Below are 15,806 nucleotides of genomic sequence, written 5' to 3'. Positions count from 1 at the left end.
CCGCGATTATTGACCGCGGTTGTCTCCCGCCGGAGCCTCTCTGCCGAGGGACCACCGCCTCGGCAGCGGTCAGCGCTTAGGCACCACCGCCTCCTGCACCGCCGAGGCGGTGGTCCCCCGGCAGCGGGAAGCGGGGCTCAAGCGGGAGACATTCGCGGCCAACAATCCCTTTCTCCTCCATGTCGTGGTTCATGTACTTCAGGGAGTCAAAGCCAAAGTTCCTTTTCCCCAAATTCATTCTCAACCATGGCTGAGATAACCCCACTACGAGTCTCGTTGTGGAATTTCCAGAGACGAGAGTCTGACGTGTTAAGCGCCATAACACCAACAGCAGAACGGTTATCCAAATAACAAGGAAGTGTACAACACTTGCGTTACAGTCCTGGAGCTCTATATCCAAATAATATTATATAATGCATAGATATCTATATCATATAATACATATTATCACGGCTAAAAGCTGTGTGCGCCTCCAGACGATAAGAGACCCATTGTGCACTGCGCTTAGAAATAGTAAAGTCATCATTTATTCAAGTACACCGTCAAGGACATTCAGATTATAAATCACAAACGACTTTGTCGGTTTCTCCGACGTCTCTGATTCTTCCACTTCCACATCAATCTGAAGTAGACTGAACCGCACGCTGCCCGCTGCCGGGCGGTGGTGCTTCGCGGCGGTGGTGCTCCGCGGCGGTGGTGCCTCGTGGCAACCGGCGGCAGGCAGCATGTCATAGTTCATACTTCAGGGAGTCAAACCCAAAGTTCCTTTCCCCCAATTCCTTCTCAACCATGGCTGAGATAACCCCAACTACAGTCTCATTGTGGAAATACAAGAGACGTCAAAGAACCGACGTGTTATGCGCCATAACACCAACAGCAAACACTTGCGTTACAGTGTGTGTAATCACACACACACACACATGTGGCGCTCGCATGGTCGTGTCTAATTGGCGGGCCAAATTCTCTGGGCGGGCAAGGCAGAGAAAGAGGATGAGCTTAGATCCTTTATGACGACTTATGGGACCACATTCCAAATCAGCGCACTTTGAGCCTCCGTTTTTTCAAAGGCGAGCAGAACACCTAGTGCTCGTTTTACACCAAATGCAAGTTTTAGCCACTGGGGGACCATAGGCAGGCTATGGGAACTCATATTTATGTTCGAAAACCTCATAAAGTGAGATTTTCATGCCATGGGACCTTTAATGCAACTTTAGTATTTCTGTATATTTTTTTTTTTAAAAAATGAACTAAACTTGCAGTTCTCAGAGTTTTGGAGGCAAATGGATGTCGATGGGCACAACATCACACCATACCATCTCCAAGTTCACAACCCAACCCAAAGTCATACTTTTACTTTCAACATGCAAGTCAAAACAAAAACCCTCTTGAACAACGAGCAGGCCGTGTCTTGTTGATCATTCAAGGGCTGATTATCATTGTTAAACATTTAACAAGATTGGTGTCTATAGGGAGTGATATACAGGGAACTGTTGATTTGGTCTGTTATAGAAGCTGTTATCCAACCGTTCATACAAACGCCTGTGATACCATTAATATTCCAACCGTCTAGTGTGATTCCTCATATGGATTAGGTAGCGACAGCTCTCCCGATATAGCTCCAACTGCCCTAGGTTACTCCCTAGCAACAGACCCAGGAGGAAAACGAATAAAACCAACACAACCATCGCTGGTGAAAAATGCAACAGATTTGAACCCAACAAAAGATTATCTCTACAACCCAGAACACAAACCCCCTGAACTCATCCCGCTCCCAGTCAGTTAGCAGAGAAAAGGATGCATCAGCCTTCAGAAGCCAATTAAGGCTCCCCTCCTGATGATAATGATGTACAGGAAGGAGAGAATCACACACAGAGTCTTTGCATGAGAGTGTAACGTGTGCCACTGACGCTCTACAAAGGCCTGGGTGAGGGCTGTGTGTTCACTGGAGCGCTGATCCATTCAGCGTCGTAATGATGACTAATTGAAGCCCTTTTAGGGGGCAAAGATACCAGCCTGCTGGGCGCTGTTATCCCCAGATCCCCTTTATCTATCAGCCCCCCCCCCCGCCCCCATCGTAGATCCCTTTGCATGGGCCAGGAGAGCTGCATTAGTTAAATGACAGCTCCCCGGGCACTGGACACACACACACACACACATACAAACACACACATACAAACACACACACACACACACACACACACACACAGAGGTGGACACTTCCAGAGTAAAAGTAGCTGAGTTGCATTTTAAAGTTATTCACTGTGGAGAACATCGGGGGTGGGTTACTGCACAAGTGATTACACTGCAGATATTAAGATGAATGATGTACGCTGGCACAGAGGTGGGGGACCGGGGGGCAGAGTGGCCCCCGAGCTGGGGACGCCATATCCGGACAGGGGGCCCCTATTAGCTCCGTCCATCACGCAACATCCTGCTTCTGCAGAAGTCGGCTCGAAAAAAAGACTTCTTACCAAGAAACTCGGTTTACGACGAACGCATGAGGGAAGGCAACATCGGCCCTCAGATGAATGAAGATTCAGCCTGAAGGCGTTTCATTTTTTGCGTCTGTATGGTTTTACAAATATAAAAGGCAATCAGACAAACATCCTGCCGCTCCTGTAGAGGGGAGAGAATCGATCGCTCTTTTGAGGGCTGGGGCCCTTCGCTGGCGGCCCCCAGCCCTCAGACCTCTGGAGGGGCCCCAGGACGACCCTTCCCTGTTGGCCCCCAGCCCCCAGACATCTGTGCCATCACAGCCTGCTGGCATCAATGTGAGGCTGCTGCTGTTCAGCTGTGTCCTCGTTACTTATCCTGGTCCAGGACGTCCACTTTGTCAGGAGAATAATAATAATAATCATGAATCAATATCCAATCAGTTTGATAACTGTTGGTTTTACACACACACACACACACACAAAACTACTTTTAATTCAAGCGACCCAACCAGCAGTAAGTGGGTAAAGATGACGCAGCCCTCGGTGAATCACTGGTTCCACGTGTGTCGTGTGTAGCAGGTTACGCCATCTGGGTCCCAGGATTCATGACTCAAAACACTTCATTGTGTCGACCAACGTCAGCTGTTACTTCAGCGTGTTGTACGATTGGTCGACTGATGTCAGCTGTTTTGCCTTAGCTGTGGAGAACAAATGTTCCTTTCGTTTCTCACATCGTAACATCTTCAGAGAAACAGTTTTACGGCTTCGACTCATCTTCAAACTGAGGCGGGATGGGGGCGGTGTTCCGAAGTAGCTCCAGAGGCCGTGGAGCTTCACCACGGGACGTCAGACCTGTCAATCATAAAGCACTACCAGAAGCATTCTGTGTTGATCAAGACTGCCCGACGCAAGTCACAAAACTATGAAAGTTAGAAAATAAGCCACAGGCTTTCCTCTCCTCAACAAGAAGCCCTCCCAAACTCAATTCTGCTGAGACAGATTTGACTTGACCGGAAAAGAGAACCGGAGATGGGGGGTGGGGGTTGGGTTGGGTTGGGTTGGGTGGGCCGGGAGGGGGAACCCCTGGCAGACTCTGTAGCCACAAAGTGAGCCGGCTATCGATCTGAATAGCTTCTAGCGGCCCGATGCGTTTTCAAAGGGAGCCCGGCTTTAAGAGAATAATGGGAAAAAAAAAACCTTCTGCTCCTTCCCAATAGCTGCGTTGGCCTCGGTCCATGGGGCACTTTAGCGCAGACCTCCGGAGCAGCAGGGGGGGCAGGGGGGGCAGGAGGGGCAGGAGGGGCAGGCCAGGGCAGCTCTGCATCACGCTGAACTCCACGCTGGTCCTTTGTGTCGGCTGCTGCAGTAAACTCATCCTGAGTTAGTTTGTTTTCTCTGGATCTTGCCAGATCTTGCAGAGCTTCCCCAACCCCCCCCTGCCCAGACACACTGACTGCAACTGCAACACACATACACACACACACACACACACACACCACACACACACGTTTAATTTTAGAATTCAGATGCAGATTTCTGCTCCTGTCCCCACATCCATTCAGTGGCGACCGTATTACCCAAGTGTACACCTGCGCACCTGCTCATAAATGCACATATATAATCAGCCAATCACGTGGCAGCATCTCACGGTTCAGTCGTTCTTCAGACCAAAGAAAAGGGAAGGCATGCGACCCGGGTGACCTTGGCTGTGGAGTGACGGTGCAGGAGGCGCCGGCTTCAGCAGCGCTTTGAGGAACTGCTGATCTCTGGGGATATCCCTGCACCACAGGCTCTGGGGTTGACAGAGAATAGAGCAACTTAAAATAAGAATAACATCAAGGGAGCGGTACTTCAAGGGACGCCAGGCGCCGTGTCAACGAGAGGTCAGGAGGAGAGCCGACAGTCGCTCAACCAACTAACAGACACAAGAGGACAAGAGCTCTGCAGACACACCCAACCTGGAAGTGGATCAGGCTGCACCGGGTTCACACATCCACTCTCTGGAGACCAGTCTTGTGTCTCATGTGTTATGTGGTCTTATGTGTTCTTATGTGGTCTTTTAAGGTCTTATGTGGTCTTGAGGTCTTATGTGGTCCAATGTGGTCGTGAGGTCTTATAAGGTCTTATTTGGTCTCACCTCAATCCAGTTGTGGAGCACTTCTGGGATGTTTTTATATATATATATATATATACAGCATACATGTATATATGTTGAATGAATGAATATATGTATATAGATATATAAATAATCGTAATATATATTATTTCATATTTCAATATGTATTTCAAGTATAAAATTCAAGGTACATAAATGATGCACAGAAACAATGATAGTCATACAACAGGATTTTATTCAATAAAAAAGTTAGTCAATTATCACCACCACCTGTGCTTCCATTCATATTATGTCACACTATTCTCCCAATTATGAAAAGCCCGATTCAAAACCAACAATCATCCCATCATGGAATAAGTATAAATAAAGTAATAAAAAAAGGCAATAAAACCGAATGGAACTGAGAACACGAGCATCTGGATCAGTTGGAGGACATGGCTTTTCCATTCAAGGAAATGTGTTGATTTATATTCAGGGCAGATCCCATTAAATGATAAGACAACAAACCAAAATAAATTACAGAAACAAACACAAGTAAACAAGTTCGAATTTGCATAGATGCACCAGCCAGTGCGGAGACAACACTATAGAGACTTTACAGAAAGGATAGAAAACAAAAACCAAACAATTCAACCGGGGACAGAGACACTACTTTTCGTTCTGTATAATATTTATTCTAGATGGAAAATCACTTGGCCGCTCAGGTCCAGAGGGGTTCGTCCTGCAGCCCAGAGAGGCCCCGACCTCTGCATCCGTCTGATGACCTCACCAGGTGGTGGCCAGTCGCTGAAGCACCTACGCATGCTTGAGCCCCTCCGCTGGACGACAGAGGGGGGGGGGCCTCAGCCCCACCGCCCAATCACAGGGCTGCAGGATCGCCTTCCTGTTCTCTCCTGCTAACGAAGCAGGATGCTTCTTTAAAAGAGGTAACCTGTTGTCAGAAGTCTGATCTGCCACCCCTCCCTCGGCCCACCCCCCTGCAGTCCCTGTCAGGCTGCAGACCAAGCTGAGCCTCCAGGTCTGATCGAGGAAGACTTTTACTTTGGAAGAGGTGAATGTCCTTGACGGTGTACTTGAATAAATGATGACTTTACTATTTCTAAGCGCAGTGCACAATGGGTCTCTTAACACGGATGTGGTGCAATCCTTTTGATTTGGAGCTATAGAAATACGCTGCTTGTCTTTTGGTTTAACGATATTCAATCACGTTTTGTAACCATAGGTGGTTTGTTTCTGTTGTTTGTTTCATGTTCAAAGCCCCAGAACTAGGCTAACGCAGCCTCTGCGGAGAGTTCATCTTATTGCCAAGAAGCTAATTCAAGAAACAGTGGAAATGTTCTCGTGCATGTCAAAACATTCTGATGAGATTACGCCCAGTAATAAATATGCACGGCTCAGATGCTTACATTCTCTATTCCAGATCATTCCATTCCTCTCCCCCTCCCAGAAGATGATCAAGAGAGAAAAGGAAAGCCGGGAAGATACTGTGGAATGAATCAGGGCAGACCAGAGCCATGGTTCAACAAGCCCCACAACATGAGCCTTGCATATTACTCTCTTCCAGTCCATAACCATAATTGAAAGCAACAATATGTTACTGGTAACATCTTAGGAGGACACAAGATCGGTGATTTACCTGTGGAGTGATCAAGTGTCCCAGAATAATAGCAAACAAGACTGCCGGTCAGAGAGACTTCTTCACCTCAGTGGCGAGCTAGACAGGCCGCTCTGTGTGTTTCCATTCGCAGAACTACTAGGAAACATGACAGTGTCCTAACGGATCACCTGCGTCCTCCCAGGTGTGAAGTGACCACCCGTTGATGGCCGTCCCACACAGACCGGGAGTGGACCGGTCACATGACAGGGCTCTGTGAGAGACGGACACAGTGCACCTGTCATCGGCCTCGGCCGGGCGGGCTACAGCGGACTGGAGGAGTGGTGCTTGTGCTGCACATAAACTCAACTTGAACCTTTGCTCAGCTTCCCGTGGAATGCCGCATTTAAATCCCACACGTGCACAAGCACACGAGCGCACAGACACACAGACACACACACACACACACACACACACCCAGGCACATACCCACACACCCTGGTACATACATTCGCTCACGCTCACACACACACACACACACACACACACACACACACACACACACACAGGTTTGGTTGGGCTGTAGTGTGTGTAGTAGGTGCCCCAGAGCTTTGTTTTGGCGTGCGGAGCGACGGCTCAGAGACGAACGGGGGGGGCTTGTGGGGGCGGCGGTCTGATAAGACGCAGATGCCCGCCGCACGGAGGGTATTTCCATTTCCCCAGACTTCTTCTTCTTCTCGGGGAAACATCTGGAGTCAAAAGCAATCAGTCGTATGAAAGTGACAGAGCGCGCTGCCCGTAATTGGACGGCAGCAGATCATTTGCTGCTCTGGCTCCGTCCTCGCAGGTTCCTCTGGACGGCGGCGGTTCCAATCACCGGAGGAGCCGTCAAGAGAACCGCACCCATGTGCCCTTAAATAGCCCGGCTTACCCAGACCCTGGGGGGCCACTCAGACACTCAGACACTCGCTGGCCGGCCCCCAAGTAAAACAAGAGGGAAACAACGCAGATTGGCTTCTTCCAAAGTTCTTCTTAAGATAGAACATATGTTCTGGTGTTCTAACACCATATCCCGCTGGTAGAACAGTGTTCTTTATGTAGTTCAACTCTCAACATCTCACACTCGGGGTCTCTGAGGACTTTGCACACAAACAGTATAAACTTCAGTCCAGGAGCCCTCCTAACAGATTGCAGCTATGTTTGCTACAATTGACTTTTACTCGGTTATACGATCAATAAATCGATTTCCCCATAAATGTAAAACAAAACAAACAACAAAAAAACAAACGCCCCCTGGTGCCCAAACAGGACGTTTGTCTTCATTGTTCAGTCCATCGGCCTCCTTCACCTGGGCGGCCATCTTGGCTCCCAAATGCTAGCTTGCATTTTTTAAACGAAGATGGCCGCCATGGCAACGTACAAACAAACAAACAAACAAACAAACAAACAAACAAACAAACAAACAACCAACCAACCAACCAAACAAAGGTGTGCGGTCCTTTAGGGCCTGGCAGCGTCGGCCTGCGCCGTCTCCATGGCGCCCAGGAAGAGGCAGAGCACGGTGGCGAGCAGCGCGTGCGCCGCCTCGTAGAGCAGCTTGGGTGAGAAGACGCTCCAGATGAAGAGGTGGTAGCGTAGCGCCGTCACCAGCACCACGTAGGCCGCCACCGGCACGCTGCGCAGCAGGGCCAGGACATAGCAGCCGTGACCCAGTGCCACCGGGGTCCTGGGGGGGGGGGCGGGCAGAGTGAAGGGCCGTCACAACAAAGGAGAAGGGGCGGTGCCAATCCATACAAACTCAACACAAAGACGCGTTTAGAGGATTTTCTTTTGCCAGAAAAACCCTGCGGTGCAAAATGATGAACGGCGTGGTGCGACCACCCTGGTTCACACAGATTTTCCGTGATTCTACTCGGGCAAACACTTCGGAAATATTTGAACTTTCCGCAGATTTCGCGTGACGCTTCGTCGTGACAGCCAATCGACGTTCACTCCCTGAAGGTCAGAGGGAACCGCAGCAAGGAGGAGAAAGGGATTGTTGCTCTATGTCGAAAAATAAAATATATAAGATCATAGAATCTCGGTCATGCCTAAGAAGGAATTGGCGGAACAGAACTTTGGCGTTCACAGAACTTTGGCGTACCGCGGGAATTTGCGTGATCAAATCGGCCAAATCACTGCCGCAAGTAAAGTTTGTCTACTCGCGCAAGCACATCCGGGCGAAGACACGGCAAGGCTAATATATTTGCTTTTGGTGTGAACTCACGGTCACAGAGATAAGGAGGAAGTCTGGGAGTCAGTTTGAAGGCATCAAGCCATGTTGTGTTTAAAGCACTGGATTGGTGACGATGGATCCAACGTCTCTCTGCCGTTGAGAGGATAACATTGTGTGCATGCATGTGATGGACAGGTGTTATGGATTCACCAGACCAATCATGTCAGAGATAGCCCTGATAGGTCGGATAGGAGCTGGGAGTGGTCTCAGATCAACACTCAGACCATAGCTGTATCTTATCTAGTGCACCCTCAACTTAGTGGTGGGGTTGGAGGAGTTCTGAGAGTTTAAAGGACAACGTATGGGCGGCTGTCAGGAGTCGTGGGGAAGTGTTTTACAGACTTGGTTCTACCATTGATCTTATAAGTATATCCGCGGGATCTGAATTGGTAAAACTGACCTTTAGAGAATGGGAAAATATCCGCCTGATTGCCTGCTTCTGCAGAAACACACACACGTCAACGCACACACACCACCGCACACACACTCTCCTGCACGCCCAGTCAACTGTATTTTCTAAGTCTAATGATTAAATCTCTACGGTGCCGCTGAAGCAGAGAGGCGTCAGGTAATAACAGTCTGAGCAGAGAGAGGAACGCAACGTACGAGTTTAGAGCAATTAGAACAAAGAGGAGAGAATATACATCATCCGTCCTCCGATGATCCATTATCATCCACGGTGAAACTTTCTGTATAAAGCGGACCATCGACACAGTTCTCCTGATCAATACATCCATAAGGTTCACCATTAACACATACCTGCTGATCAATACATCCATAAGGTGTACCATTAACACATATCTGCTGATCAATACATCCATAAGGTGTACCATCGACTCATATCTCCGGACCCATAAAGTTTACCATTGACTCATATCTCCTGATCCATACATCCATCGACACATACAGTGGGGCAAAAAAGTATTTAGTCAGCCACCAATTGTGCAAGTTCTCCCACTTAAAAAGACGAGAGAGGCCTGTAATTTTCATCATAGGTAAACCTAAGCTATGAGAGACAAAATGAAAAAAAAAAATCCAGAAAATCACATTGTCTGATTTTTTAAGAATTTATTTGCAAATTATGGTGGAAAATAAGTATTTGGTCACCTACAAACCAGCAAGATTTCTGGATGTCACAGTCCTGTAACTTCTTCTTTAAGAGGCTTCTCTGTCCTCCACTTGTTACCTGTATTAATGGCACCTGTTTGAACTCCTTATCAGTATAAAAGACACCTGTCCACAACCTCAAACAGTCACAGTCCAAACTCCACTATGGCCAAGACCAAAGAGCTGTCAAAGGACACCAGAAGCACAATTGTAGACCTGCACCAGGCTGGGAAGTCTGAATCTGCAATTGGTAAGCAGCTTGGTGTGAATAAATCAACTGTGGGAACAATTATTAGGAAATGGAATACATACAAGACCACTGATAATCTCCCTCGATCTGGGGCTCCACGCAAGATCTCACCCTGTGGGGTCAAAATGATCACAAGAACGGTGAACAAAAATCCCAGAACCACACGGGGGGACCTAGTGAATGACCTCCAGACAGCTGGGACCAAAGTAACAAAGGCTACCATCGCTAACACACTACGCCGCCAGGGACTCAAATCCTGCAGTGCCAGACGTGTCCCCCTGCTAAAGCCAGTGCATGTCCGGGCCCGTTTGAAGTTTGCTAGAGAGCATTTGGATGATCCAGAAGAGGATTGGGAGAATGTCATATGGTCAGATGAAACCAAAATAGAACTTTTTGGTAAAAACTCAACTCGTTGTGTTTGGAGGAGAAAGAATGCTGAGTTGCATCCAAAGAACACCATACCTACAGTGAAGCATGGGGGTGGAAACATCATGCTTTGGGGCTGTTTTTCTGCCAAGGGACCAGGACGTCTGATCCGTGTGACGGAAAGAATGAATGGGGCCATGTATCGTGAGATTTTGAGTGAAAACCTCCTTCCATCAGCAAGGGCACTGAAGATGAAACGTGGCTGGGTCTTTCAGCATGACAATGACCCCAAACACACCGCCCGGGCAACGAAGGAGTGGCTTCGTAAGAAGCATTTCAAGGTCCTGGAGTGGCCTAGCCAGTCTCCAGATCTCAACCCCATAGAAAATCTTTGGAGGGAGTTGAAAGTCTGTGTTGCCCAGCGAAGGCCCAAAATCATCACTGCTCTAGAGGAGATCTGCATGGAGGAATGGGCCAAAATACCAGCAGCAGTGAGTGAAAACCTTGTAAAGACTTACAGAAAACGTTTGACCTCTGTCATTGCCAACAAAGGGCATGTAACAAAGTATTGAGATGACCTTTTGTTATTGACCAAATACTTATTTTCCACCATAATTTGCAAATAAATTCTTTAAAAATCAGACAATGTGATTTTCTAGATTTTTTTTTTTCATTTTGTCTCACATAGCTGAGGTATACCTATGATGAAAATTACAGGCCTCTCTCATCTTTTTAAGTGGGAGAACTTGCACAATTGGTGGCTGACTAAATACTTTTTTGCCCCAATGTATCTGCTGATCCATGTATCCATAAAGTGTACCATGGACACATCTCCTGATCCATACATCAGCACAGTGTCCTGGCAGCAGTGTGGTCCGTCGATTGAGGAGGGAATCGCCAGATCTCAATAGGTTGGTTGTTTTGATTCCAAACACACACACACACACACATTACCCTGCGCTAATGAGTGCTGCTGTACAGGCGTCGACTGGTTTTAACTTCCACACTATGACATTACCCTGGTGGTTTACTCGGGGTGTGTTCTAACAGACCCAGCGCTGTGTTGTCTGGGCCCTGTTTACGGGAGCTGTAGTTAACCGGCCGTGGGGCCTGGAGGGAACTGCAGAGTGCCGGGCTATATGTGGCCGTAGGCGAGCCATCGATCTGTAAGAATAAAATAAAATAAAAGACTTGCCCAGTGCGCTGGGCGACTATTGGCTAATGTGCACTTTAGCAGGTAGTGACTGTAAGCCAGGGGTGGCTAGTCGCTGACTGCCCCTAATTGTCCCTAATGAGACGCGCGGCCGATCTAATGCGTCCAATCAGAACCTCCGTCCGAGCCGGCCTGTGAACGGGGCTGGGAGCGTCTCCTGAGCCGCTCGGCTCCAAGTGGCCGCGCGGCCGGCTGTTGACATCGTGGGACGCCGGCTCCACAATTAAAGCTCATTGATGCTCAAAGCTTCCAGCCTGGCGTGGGCGACCATTAGCGACCCGCATATCTGGGGTTTCAAGAAAAAGGAGGGAAAAACAATCAAATAAAAGGAAAGTGTGGTGCGTGAGTGAGGCACGGCTAAGTGGGCTCTGAATCGTGTCTGGGGAGCGCCAGCCCAGCATCAGTGTCTATTGATCCGCTCCTCGTCTCCATTTCCTGCTTCCTGCTGCAGCCGCTGATGGAGCAGAGTGCATTCTAAATGAGCTGTCCCGCGTCAGCCGGCTGACAGGCCTTCATCTATCACCCCGCCCGTCTCCTGCAGCGCAGGGGAGGTGAGGCGGGGGGGGGGGGGGGATCATTGTTGAGGAGCTACAAGCGGGCTGACAGCAGCCAGCGCACTGGAAACAGAGTGTGATGTGACACCAGCCAGAGAGGCTCATCACACTGGATTAAATCAACGTGAAGAGCGTCTCAGGTCGGTGGAAACGGAGACACGCTGCGCTGGGGTCACCCAGGGGGATACAACGAGGTTATTAATACATTGCTATTAATAGATTCATGTATAATTGATCGTTTCTATTATTAATAGATCGACGGCGGCCCTGTGATTGTTTCAAAACAACGCTCGTGTTCGTCAAACTTTATTTTTTCTGTTTCGGATTCACAAATATTTCAAGGGATGAATGATCAAATATTGAACTGGAGGATCCGCACGCAAGTGACGCGCAGCGATGACAAAAGAAACACCAACGAAGAAAGGAATAGACAGAAACAACCGCTTCTTTGACCCGTCCGTACCTCGGCGCGAGGTCGCGCTGCGAGCCCGGGTCGTCGTCACGGCGGCGGCGGCGGCGGTTTGGGGCGGGGCCACTCACCTGAGGCTCTCCGAGTTGAGGTAGCACACCAGGTGGCAGGCCCAGAGCAGGGGCCCCGCGTACGTCCCCAGGGCCGTCAGGAAGATGGCGGGCCCCTCCACGTAGCTCTCCAGGCCCACAAAGCCCACCGAGACGTCCACCGTGCCGATGTTGTTGGAGTTCCCCTGCAGAGAAGAGGCTGTTTAAAGCACGGCTGGACTGACAGCGCCTTATGTCATCTGGGGAACAACGCTTTTATTAAAGGGGTGATATCACGCTTTTTCCCTTTGCTTTAGACTGATGTATGACATATGTATACATGTTTTACTTCTGCTAAGCTAGAAAAATCAAAGACCAAACCAGTGCCAGTATTCTCGCCCACCGAGAACGCCCCTAAGTGCGTGTTTACGCTCAAACTTTACTTCGATAGTCAGACTGTGCAGTGGGCGGTGCTGACGTGCAGAAGTCCCGCCTCCCGGCTACCAGCAATGTTTACAACTTCTCGGGAGTGTGAATTTGCTGACGCACGTGCAAAGCGTTCGACCAAACGCAACAGAGTGGGCGTGCTGACCAATCACAGCAGACTGGGCTACTCGGGAGGAGGCCCTAAAGCCACACGGTACAAATCAGACCGTTTTTAAAAGATGCTGAAAATGAGTTAATAATAAGGGGTATTTCTAACATACAGGCATATAATCCTATTCTAGTGGCACGCCCAAATAAAACTATTAACCCTAAAAAAGCATAATATGGTATCTTAAAGGTCAAGTGTGTAGAAAGAATTAAAAAGCAACTAGCGGTGGACCAACTGAATGGACCCCCCCAAACACACCAACCCTTCCCTTTCCAACGACTACGGTGGCCTGCAGTGGCCCGTATGGTGTAAGGTGTTAGTAGTTATTTCTATTTTGTGCAAAACTGACCAAAATCCTATTCGCACCAAGGTCGACTTTGAACAGCTGTAGCATGCTAATGAATCCTTTCAACCAATCACAGTTGGGTATCTCTGTCATCCTCACTGGTGTATATGATTCAGGACGTGGTGGAGGTAACAGCCTTCTGCATCTCTCACACAGACCTCTTATTGGATCAATAGTGTTAAACCTATCGCCATCTGTTACATGTATTGCTCATTCATCTAGATAGCAGTCGGCGCGAGACAACAACGTTTACCTTCCCTGTGGTACGTGAATATAGATCGCTTTTTATAACACAACGGTGCGCAGTTCAATCGCTGCAATTCTGTTTTTTTGATACCAACCTTATCCCAAAGAGTGATTACTTTTAGCTATCAAACAGAGAAACTACCTGAAGAAGTTGAGTCAGCAAAGCATGGATGCATTAATAAATGTACACCCACTTATCTTAATCCCTCCTCATCCGCCAAATGCCCTTCCCAACACTATTTTACCCTTGGATTAAAAAAGTGAAACTCATGGATAATTGAATCCTCGAAATATATTGGATATTTTGTGTAAGGCAGGAGCATAAACTCGTCTTCACAGGATATACGAGGCGCGCCCGAGTGTTTAAGCGAGGGTTAAGCTTTTAGGAGACACAAATCTATAATTTATATATATGGAGTATATGACGTCATATATGGCTGGTGAGCGACCCTGCGGTCCTGACATTGCCAGGGGGCTGAAGACTCAAGACTCACTTGGTCAGAGTTCAACGAGGCTCAGCATAGCCACCCCCACCCAGCCCTCTTAACCTAGCGACTGTTAGTGCTTGGCACTTGTTTCTATGATATCCTTACTGTACTGACAGAGATATATTGTTGTTTCTCCTTCTTCTGACAAATCCACTTATTGTAATGTCGCTTTGGGTAGAAGCATCTGCTAAATGCCCTGAATGTAAATGTAAATGGTATAACAGCAAGGTGTGTGGCACATTTCATATGCATCACTATTGATATCATTATGAAGCGCCTACACAACGACGGTACAAAACATAACCAGAAGTGGTCGTAGCCACGGGGATAACCATTCCCTCCTCACGGCCCCCCTCCTTCCAGCAACTCTTGTAATTCTTGTAAATAAACCCAAAATGTAATTTTAGTTTAACACCATCTCTCTAGTCATTTGTCCCTTCTGGGCACCTGTAGAAACATGGCGGTTCAACATGGTGGCTTCTATAGAAGAGGACCCCCTCCCTACGTAGACACAAAGGGCTAATTCTAGGGTTGTGAAAACACAACTGTTACGATTTTCCATGGGAACATACACACTAAACACACTAGTTAAAACATACTTATGAATATCTCATTCCATTCTGCAAGGTCCGTCCCGCTAGATGCTAGTAGAATCCACACCGTCTTGTTGCCTTTAGACATTAGTTATGATAATAAAACCCGTTCACCCCGTCGACCCACTCGGTTTATTGAAGACAAACGGGTGCTCTGCATTAAGTAGCGTCCCTGCGAACTGCGTCGCCCTCTGCGGTGATATTGCGACAGGATCGTCCCACCATGGTCTCAAACTCTATTAGGGAGAGATAAAACAGTGGGGGGCCGGGATCATAATTCACCCTGATTCATAGTTGGCCTCCCCCCCGCTGTTTAGGATTCCCCTCATCCTAACTCTTCTCTGCTCAGCAAGTCTGCTCCTACTGATAGTGAGTGTATGGACGTGCATCATCCACATCCATTCACAGAACCCACTCGGTGACGACATGTTTTTGTACGATGGGGGGATGATAGCTATAATTAACTAGTTGATTTAGCTCCGCGCGCACACTTACACTCGCGGGACTCCCCAGGGGGGTAGTCAGTGGGGTGTCTGTATAGCGGTAATACGCTGCCTCACCCGAGGACCCAGCTTACAGATGGTACGGGACACACCTCTGCAGTCCCCACGTTAACACTGTACCAGGGTGGGATTCATCTCATTGTTGATTCACCTATAAAGTATTTTACTAAAATATGATAAACAACTCTAAATCCCCTCTCAGGAGTTCAGACCGATTCCTCCACTGTGCTCGTCTGACCAGCATCATTTCCACCTCACAACTAAATGACGATATTCAATAAACCATCTCGCCGGCGAACTTTGACACAATGGACTAATCAACCAATTAATCAATCAACACTAATGATTCGGGTACGTTGGTGCGCTGCGAACAGCGGCGGCGTCTGCTTCCCCAAGGAGCAGCAGGCGCCGGCCGTCAGAGGGATGTAATGGTGAATGTACTGAATTTAAACAGCACTTTTCTAACCAGTGGTCGCTCAAAGCGCTCTACAATGCTGCCTAACGTTCACCCATTCATTCACTCATTCCCACGCCGACGGCGGAGTCGGCCACGCAGGGCGACAGGTAACTCGTCAGGATCAGTCATGGCGAGGTGTCTTGCTCAAGGAAACCTCGACACTCCGCTAG

General features: G+C 48.4%; 1 protein-coding gene across 1 annotated transcript in view; it reads right to left on the bottom strand.

Annotated features, from left to right (window-relative positions):
• Positions 1-4,768: 4,768 nt before the first annotated feature.
• The window catches only part of pigg (phosphatidylinositol glycan anchor biosynthesis class G (EMM blood group)), a 54,418-nt gene continuing 43,380 nt past the window's right edge, over positions 4,769-15,806 (bottom strand). The window contains exons 12-13 of the mRNA XM_079745433.1: positions 12,451-12,614; positions 4,769-7,871 (exon numbers count right to left, since the gene is read on the bottom strand). Coding sequence (XP_079601559.1) covers positions 7,646-7,871; positions 12,451-12,614 — 390 coding nt within the window. The 3' untranslated portion in view covers positions 4,769-7,645. The remainder of the gene's footprint in view (positions 7,872-12,450; positions 12,615-15,806) is intronic.

The sequence above is a fragment of the Pollachius pollachius genome, assembly GCF_949987615.1.
Source record: "Pollachius pollachius genome assembly, chromosome: 10".
Classification (NCBI taxonomy): domain Eukaryota; kingdom Metazoa; phylum Chordata; class Actinopteri; order Gadiformes; family Gadidae; genus Pollachius; species Pollachius pollachius.
Note: the sequence above shows the minus strand (reverse complement) of the source record. Positions and strands in the feature narration are given on the sequence as shown.